The sequence below is a fragment of the Gossypium hirsutum genome, chromosome A10 (assembly GCF_007990345.1).
Source record: "Gossypium hirsutum isolate 1008001.06 chromosome A10, Gossypium_hirsutum_v2.1, whole genome shotgun sequence".
Classification (NCBI taxonomy): domain Eukaryota; kingdom Viridiplantae; phylum Streptophyta; class Magnoliopsida; order Malvales; family Malvaceae; genus Gossypium; species Gossypium hirsutum.
Window position 1 is genome coordinate 105,411,976 of NC_053433.1, and position 9,314 is coordinate 105,421,289.

General features: G+C 41.1%; 1 protein-coding gene across 1 annotated transcript; it reads left to right on the top strand.

The window, feature by feature from the left end:
* The first annotated feature begins 319 nt into the window (after positions 1-319).
* On the top strand, positions 320-766 carry LOC107895423 (uncharacterized 27.7 kDa protein-like). The gene has a single exon (XM_016820707.1). It carries the CDS (start codon positions 320-322, stop codon positions 764-766), a length of 447 nt encoding a protein of 148 aa, XP_016676196.1.
* The last annotated feature ends 8,548 nt before the right edge of the window (positions 767-9,314 follow it).

The window sequence follows — 9,314 nt, forward strand, 5'->3', positions numbered from 1 at the left end:
GACAAATTACACTGTCTAGAATCCTTTCTCGACAGAAGTGCCATCCGAGCTAGAAATAGCAAGACAAGAATTTGAGCGTGAAAAGGTCAAAATGTTGCGGGACATTAGTATTCTTCAAGAAGAAAATTACCAGTTGAAGATCGACGTCCAGATCGAAAGGTCTAAAACCGAGAAAGTACAAAAAGAAGTTGAAGTCGTAAGAAATGACTTAAGGGACCTTCATCTGGAAAATAAAAAGTTAAGAGTCACTATCAAGAATAGTGGGTTGGGTAAGTTGTCAACAGAGTGGAGAGAAGAATTAAACAATGTTAAAGGCAGGATGGAATTTTGGAAAAAGAGGGCAGAGAAGGAGGAGGCTGCGCGGGTTATGATAGAATTGAGAAAGAAAAGCGCCGAATACGAAGCTATGTCAACCAAATGGACAACCAATCAATCTGAACGTCAAAGCTTAAGAGAAAGAGTACGGGATATAGAAGATGCGTTGCGAGCTCGTCAGCAACAATTGGATACTCTCTTAAAAGCCTTGGAAGAAAAGAATAATCAATATGATAGAGACACTCACGCTTATAAAACGGACCTCCAAGAAAAAGAAATGCAACTTGGCTTTTTGATCAACAAAATCTGTGAAGCAGCTGTGCACATGGTACAACTATTAGATGAAGCAGAGGATCTCAGTTGCCAATTCCCGCCGAGCCAACAATCGAGCATATCGGAGTTCTTAGAGCGAGTAAAGAAATATAGCGATATAGCTAGGAAGTTTGTGTAATGGCAGAATAAAAAAAGGTGAAATATTTTGTAATGAACTCTTTTGATGAATGAAATGCCTAACAGGGACTATCTCGAGATCAACACCAATTTCTCGCATTTTTTTCATGACTGACATTCATTCAACTTTTATTCATTCATTCATTGCATATACATATCCCATAATCATTCGCTTAGGTTAGAATCATATAATTCGCAGTTGCAACACTTCAAATTTGGAACCACGCCATTCGTATAAAACATGTCAACAAGCTAGAGCAATGGAGGCTGAATTCAATAAAAGAATCGAAAGGATGGAAAGAGTCCAGAAGGAATTATAAGAACAACTGACTAAGTCACAGCAAGAAACGAGGGATTTAATAGTAAGATCTTGAGAGGAATCACTTGAACAAAAGGATCAAATGGCTAGAATGATGGAGATGATGTCAATTTTGGTTAAAGGAAAATGACCCATGCAGAACCCCGACAGTATGAAACCTCAATCAAGAATTAATCATGACCAGGATCCACTCTATCCCCCAGGATTCACTCCACCACATGCCCACGTAGCACAAAGAGGGTATACTCAAGGGGAATCCACAGGCTTGGAACAACGACCTATGCCATTTGCTCATCTAGGGCAAGGAACATTTATGTCAAATCCCGGAGCAACCCTTGCCAATCCTTTAGTTCCAGATTTAGATGATCCGGCCGAAATAGCCAAGTTGAAAATAGATGATCACGAGGCTCAAGAGAAGTATAGGAGTTTGGAAGAAAGACTCAAGGCAATAGAAGGCACTGAAGCCTTCTCGGTACTAGGTGCTAAATAACTCAGTTTGGTACCTGACCTAATCCTGCCTCCGAAGTTTAAGGTGCCTGATTTCGAAAAGTACGATGGGACAAGATGTCCAAAAGCATATCTTGTCATGTTTTGCCGAAAAATGACCGGTTATGTGAACAAAGATAAGCTACTTGTACATTGTTTTCAAGATAGTCTAGTAGGATCGGCTCTTCGGTGGTACAACCAGCTCAGTAAGGAAAGGATCTGATCTTGGAAAGACTTGGCGTCGACATTCTGTGAGTAGTACAAGCATGTATCAGATATGGTGCCTGATCGGATGACTTTAAAAATGATGGAGAAAATCCCGTCAGAAACTTTTAGATAGTATGCGCAGAGATGGAGGGACGTCTCAGCCCATGTGGAACCCCCAGTAATGGAAACGGAGATAACCGTCCTTTTTATCAACACCTTAAAGACGTCGTTTTATGACAAACTAGTGGGAAGCGCCACGAAGGACTTCGCGGATATTGTAATATCCGGTGAGCTTATGGAGAACGCCGTCAATAGCGGTAGAATGGAAGGTCAAGAAAGTTCAAGAAGGGTAGCGCCCATGAAGAAGAAAGAACCAGAAACCCACATGGTGGGAATTGGAAGCCGTTATACCCCTAATCCGTATCCAAACCAACATCGACCTCGAAATTACCCACCTCTGAATTTCTATTATCCTCCTCAAACCCCTTACTACCAAACACCGCCTCCTTACTCTTCTTACCCCGTTTACGCCACAAGTAACCCGAGACCAACCGCCATATTCCCACAAAATACAATACCCGCCCAAGGTCAACCGAAAAATGAGTAGAGGCCAGCAAAACCCAATTCCGAGAGACCACAATTTACCCCTATTCCTGTGTCATATGGGGAACTATACCCAAAAATTTTGGAGAAGCAATTGATATCCCCGCATTATATGGCACCCTTGAGGCCCCCATACCCGAAATGGAATGACCCAAATGCTAGTTGTGCATACCATGCGGGAAACCAGGGACATTCTACGAAAAATTGCCTAGCCTTTATGAGAAGAGTTCAAGGACTAATTGATGCGGGTATCCTACGATTCGATAGTGCCAGTAATGCAACTGGGAACCCGTTCCCTAACCATACTGAAGGGAATGTGAGCACAGTAGGGAAAGAATATGAATGGCAAGTCAGAAGATGTGTTTCAGAAATAAGGACGCCTCTGCAGAAAATCTGGGAGGCACTGGTTAAGAATGGATTGCTCTGTCGCCCTGACGATAATCTCAGAAAAGAATGTTAGGTTTTTTGTGGTTTTTATGGAATTGTAGGGCACGACATTCAATCATGTGAGGAATTTAGAAGGTTACTGCAAGACCGGATAGATAATAAGGAGATTGAGATCATTAATGAATGAGAGGCCAATGAGAAAGAAGTATGTGCCTCTGACAATCAATCGTCAGGTTTTTCGTATAGCGCCGATCGACCATTCGTAATTTATTACGATGAAAGGAAAGAACCGGTGAGACCAAAAATGATAATTGAAGTACCGTCTCCTTTCCCTTACAAGGACAATAAAGCAGTACCATGGAAATATGACGTTAATATCGTCATACCTGAAGATGAAAAACCCAAAGCCATGACTGAAAGCATCGGGGAAGTAGGTCATTTCACTCGTAGTGGAAGATGTTATTCGAAGGAGGTGAAGAAGAACAGTGACTTGAAAAGAAAGGAAAAGCACTGATGCACGTGACCGAAGATGAGCATGAAACAAGAAGCTAAAAAGCCTGTGGACGAGGAGGAAGCACATGAATTCTTAAAATTTATCAAGCACAGTGAGTACAACGTGGTAGAACAATTGAGTAAGCAGCCAACGCGAATCTTGGTATTATCTCTGCTGTTAAATTCAGACCCACACCGGAACGCTCTGCTGAAAGTGTTAAATCAAGCTTATGTGGCAAACAATGTATCCATTGAAAAACTGGATAGATGGATGAACAACTTGAATGCGGATAATTTCATTTCTTTTAGTGATGATGAAATACCGCCCAATGGTAGAGGCTCAGTGAAAGCATTGCATATCACAACCCGTTGTAAGGGCTATATAATACCGAACGTGCTCATTAACAATGGATCGGCACTTAATGTCATGCCTTTGGCCACACTTTCCAGGATTCCGATGGATTTGTCCTATCTAAGGCCCTACCATTCTACAGTAAGGGCATTCGATGGAACAAGACGAGAAGTTATGGGAAAAATCGAGATCCCTCTAGAAGTGGGTCCCTACATATACGATGTTGAGTTTCAAGTCATAGACATTACACTATCATACAATTGTCTCTGGGAAGACCTTGGATCCATTCTGCTGGAGTAGTCCTATCATTCCTCCATCAAAAGGTGAAATTTATCATGGATGGTTGTTTGGTCACTGTCGAGGGAGAAGAAGTCATTGTCGCATCTATCTCTGCTGATGCGCCATACCTTGAAGTAAGCAAAGACGCAGTAGAATGTTTCTTCCGATCCCTTGAATTTTTCAATGCCACATTCATCGCTGAGGGTAACAAAATTCCCGAGCCAAAACTGTCGAGAAATACCAAGATGGGTATCAAGTTGACTATAGGAAGGGGAGCTCGAGCGAGAAGAGGTTTAGGGAGATATCTGCAAGGAATAGTTAAGGCTCTAAGGCCAGTACACCACAAGGCCCGATACGGTTTAGGTTTCCAGTCGGACATGCATCAAAGAAGAAGGCAGTGGAAGAAAGATCAGGAAAGAAGGATCGCGAGAACCTTAGGCCGAGAACCAGAATGGGAGCCTATGGAATTCCCTCTTTTATCAAGAACATTTACGTCTGCGGGAATGATATACCCGGGGCAGGATAATGCACAAGGCACAATGTTAATGATCGAAAAACGTTTTCAGAATATCAGTATAAACGTCATTGGCAAAGGAGCTAACGCAAGTAAAGACGTCTCAAGGATATGCCCTTGTCCTCTGGGTTTCAGGTTGAACAATTGGACTGCCGAGGATCTTCTTGTAGTTTATAAGTCTTCAGAGTAATGCTCAAACATTAACATTCTGTTATGTCCTTAGATATAATAGAATTCTTTTGTAAGAGTCTGTATTCGCTCTTTATCATTCAAATGAATATCAATGAAAATGCATTTTGTCATAATCTTTCACATTATCACTAATTTCATAATCATTTTCTCATTTCATAGCCAATCCTTACATTTGCCTCATGCCATGCCATAACATTTCGTTTGTTGGTTCCAATACTCGGATGCCCTTCTATAGTTTCCTTTTCCATTCAACTTTCAGGTGCTCAGATGTCAACAGCATAAACAAACCCGTTACGAGTCCTGAAATCGATTTTGAGAAGGCTGTTTGTTTAGGAGAATTTGAAGCCGAAGAAAATGCTGAAGACTATGTCTCGTCTCCTGACTTGCTAAGAATAGTGGAACAAGAGGATAAACAGATTTTCCCTCATCAGGAATCTGTTGAAACAATAAATCTGGGAACTGAAGAAAGGAAGCAAGAATTGAATATTGGGACTTCTATTTCAGGGGGCACCAGGTATAATTTGATTGCTTTGCTCCTCGAGTACAAAGGTGTATTCGCATGGTCATACCAGGACATGCCTGGATTGGATGAAGAGATAGTGGTCCACAAACTCCCATTAAAACCAGAATGCAAGCCCATTCAACAAAAGCTAAGACGGATGAGACCTGAAATGTTGTTGATGATAAAAGAGGAAGTCAAGAAGCAATTTGATGCTGGCTTCCTACAAGCCTCCAAATATCCAGAATGGGTGGCTAACATAGTCTCGGTACCAAAGAAAGACAGCGAAGTACGAATGTGCATGAATTATCGTGACCTGAATCGAACAAGTCCTAAAGATAATTTTCCCTTACCACACATTGATACGTTGGTGGATAACACAGCAAAACATTCATTGTTTTCTTTCATGGACGGATTCTCGGGGTATAATCAGATCAAGATGGCCCTTGAGGATATGGAGAAAACTACCTTCATAACAATGTGGGGAACATTCTGCTACAAGGTGATGCCATTTGGGTTAAAGAATGCTGGGGAAACATATCAAAGGGCTATGGTGACGTTATTCCATGACATTATGTATAAATAAATAGAGGTTTACGTTGACGATATGATTGCTAAATCTCGAGGGGAAGAAGCGCATGTAGTGAACTTGAAGAAGTTGTTCGATAGACTGAGAAAGTTCTAGCTAAAGTTCAATCCGGCCAAATGTACGTTTGGGGCTACCTCGGGAAAATTGCTGGGCTTCATTGTCAGTGAAAGAGGTATCGAGGTTGATCCAAATAAAATAAAAGCCATTCAAGAATTACCACCTCCGCGCACGCAAAAGGAAGTCAGAGGATTTTTAGGAAGGTTAAACTACATCGCCCGATTCATTGCTCAACTTACCAACCAATGCGACCCAATCTTTCGGCTTCTTCGAAAACATAACCCGGGAGAATGGGATGAGGAATACCAGGTGGCCTTTGATAAGATAAAACAATATTTGTCTAGTCCTCCAGTACTAGTACCGCCAACTTCGGGAAGACCATTGATATTGTATTTGACTGTGTTCGAAAATTATATAGTTGCGTACTGGGGCAACACGACGAGTCAGGAAAGAAAGAAAAGGCGATCTACTACCTCAGTAAAAAGTTCACTGAATGTGAGGCAAAGTATTCATCTATTGAAAAATACTGTCGCACTCTGGTTTGGGTAGCTCGGAGACTCAGGCAATATATGTTGTATCATACGACATGGTTAATTTCAAAGTTAGATCCAATAAAGTACATGATGGAATCACCTGCACTCTCAGGAAGAATGGCACGGTGGCAGATCTTACTATCGGAGTATGACATCGTCTATGTGAGTCAAAAGTCAATAAAAGGAAGCGCAATAGCTGACTTCATAGCAACCCCAACAATGGATGAATATGAGCCATTGAGATTTGATTTCCCGGATGAAGATTTGATGTGCATTACAGAAAAAGAGGGCGAGTCAGCAAAAAAGAAGTCATGGAAGATGAGCTTTGATGGTGCATCGAACGCATTGGGGCATGGGATTGAAGCAGTCTTAGTATCGTCAGAGGGGAACCATTACCCACTCACTGCCAGGCTGAACTTCTTCTGTACTAATAACATAGCGGAATATGATGTATCATGGGACTTCGTGCAGCTATTGAACGAAACGTCAAAACTTTAGAGGTATACGGAGACTCAGCCTTGGTAATTTACCAAATCCGTGGAGATTAGGAAGTGAGAGATTCGAAACTGGTTAAATACAGTGATCTAGAAATAACTTTTAATTACCTCCCACGAGAAGAAAACCAATTGGCTGATGCCCTGGCCACTTTGGCTTCAATGTTCAAAGCAAACAGAGAAACAGAAATAATGCCTCTTCAAATGAGCATATATGAAGTCCCTACACATTATTTCAACATTGAAAAAGAGCCAGATAGACGGCCATGGTTCCATGATGTTTTAGAATATATCAAGAATCAAAAGTATCCCGAACAAGCAAACGAGAACGAAAAAAGAAAAATCAGAAGAATGGCAGCGGGATTCGTTCTTGATGGGGACATCCTGTACAAAAGAGGAAAAGATCAGGTGCTCTTGAGATGCGTAGATGCTGTTGAAGCCAAAAAAATACTTAAAGATGTCCATGAGGGAATTTGCGGGACACATGCCAATGGTTTCACTATGGCCAGGAAGATTATGAGACTCGGATATTATTGGCTGACGATGGAAAGCGATTGCATTAATTTCACACGAAAATGCCACAAATGTCAAATTTATGGTGATAAAATTCATGTAGCCCCTTTGTCCCTTCACGTTATGACTTCTCCGTGGCCTTTTTCTATGTGGGGGCATGGATGTTATAGGGCCAATTTCCCCAAAAGCTTCCAATGGACACCGATTCATTTTTGTAGTTATTGATTACTTCACAAAATGGATAGAAGCCGCATCGTTTGCCAATGTGACGAAGACTGCGGTTTGCAGGTTTTTGAAAAAAGAAATCATTTGTCGATATGGCTTGCCTGAAAGAATCATTTCAGATAACACCTTGAATTTAAACAACAAGATGATGAAAGAAGTGTGTGAGCAATTCCAAATAAAGCATCATAACTCCTCGCCTTATCGCCCAAAGATGAATGGAGCTGTTGAAGCGGCCAACAAGAATATTAAGAAGATTATTGGGAAAATGACCGAGACATATAAAGACTGGCACGAGAAGCTACCATTTGCTTTGTATGCATATCGCACGTCTGTACGGACATCTACGGCGGCAACTCCTTTCTCTCTGGTCTATGGAATGGAAGCTGTGCTACCTATCAAAGTTGAGATCCCCTCTCTACGAGTCTTAATGGAGTCGAAATTAGAGGAAGCAGAATGGGTTCGAGCTCGATATGACCAGTTAAACCTAATCGAAGAAAAACATCTAAAGACAATTTGTCATGGACAGATGTACCAGAAGAGAATGATCGTGGCTCATGATAAGAAGGTACGACCAAAATAATTACACGAAGGAGAACTCGTGCTGAGAAAGATTCTCCCAATACAAAGAGACCTGCGAGGAAAATGGGCACCGAATTGGGAAGGACCATACATCGTAAAGAAGGCATTCTCAGGTGGAGCTTTGATTCTCACTGAGATGGATGGGAAGGAGTTACCAAATCCAGTGAACTCAGATGCTGTGAAGAAGTATTATGCCTAAAAAAAGGGGTGATCAAGGTGAAAACCCGAAAAGTGCGTCTTGATTAACATAAAAGATTAGAATGAAAACCCGAAAGGGCGTTCTAATGAAGCAAGCACTGGCTTAAAGAACAAGGCATTTTGAACGGTGGGTCAAATAGTGAGACTACAGTATCTGAAGCATTTCTGAAAGCTCGAAATCTTCTACGCAAGAAGCCATGCTCGAAAAGATTCTTGATTGAGGAACGTGGAAGAGTTCATGCATTGAATATCTAGAGTATTTGTATTCGTTGAATGCAATCCCTTTCCTCTTTATGACACCCTTTTTACTATCATTGGTTAACTTTCTTTGTTTGCTACATTTGAAATGAATAAATGTGAGGTATCCTTTTGTCCCTACCTGACCATTTTCATACATCTCATTATATGGTTCAATTACATGATAAATAGTGAAATGACATACTCTAAACAAAAGAAATGTTAAGCATTACCCGGGTAAGAATTTGATAAGTACAAGAGCTTCAACGCAAGGACAAAGCTCAACCAGGGGCAAAAGAGTGATATCTGAGAAACACAGATTATTCGTGAAGCTTGAGGACGGGTACGGGTACTGAAGAGGAAGTCAAGAGTCGAAAATCGTGACGAAAAAGGGATATATGACAAACATGCCTAAAGCTCATAGCATAATCATATAGGCATAAAGGCATTTAAGACAAACATGTGCATATCATGATAACATCATGAATGACATATACAGGTATTCCAGCGGAGCAAGAGGATGTAATGTTAGTTATACTGAATCAAGGAAAAGACAACTGAGCTCCACTAGATGACATCTTTTGGTATGTGGATGTTTCATTTCTGTTTTCAAAAAAAATCAACTCATATTGCGAGAGGTGAGTTGAGCCTTGCCTCACGTGTTGAGTCACTTTCAATTTCTGTTTTTATGTCTGTTTTTTAAATCAACTCATAGTGCGAGAGGTGAGTTGACCCTCAGCTCACGTGCTGAGGTATTTTCAATTTCTGTTTCTGTTTGTCAAAACCAACTCATA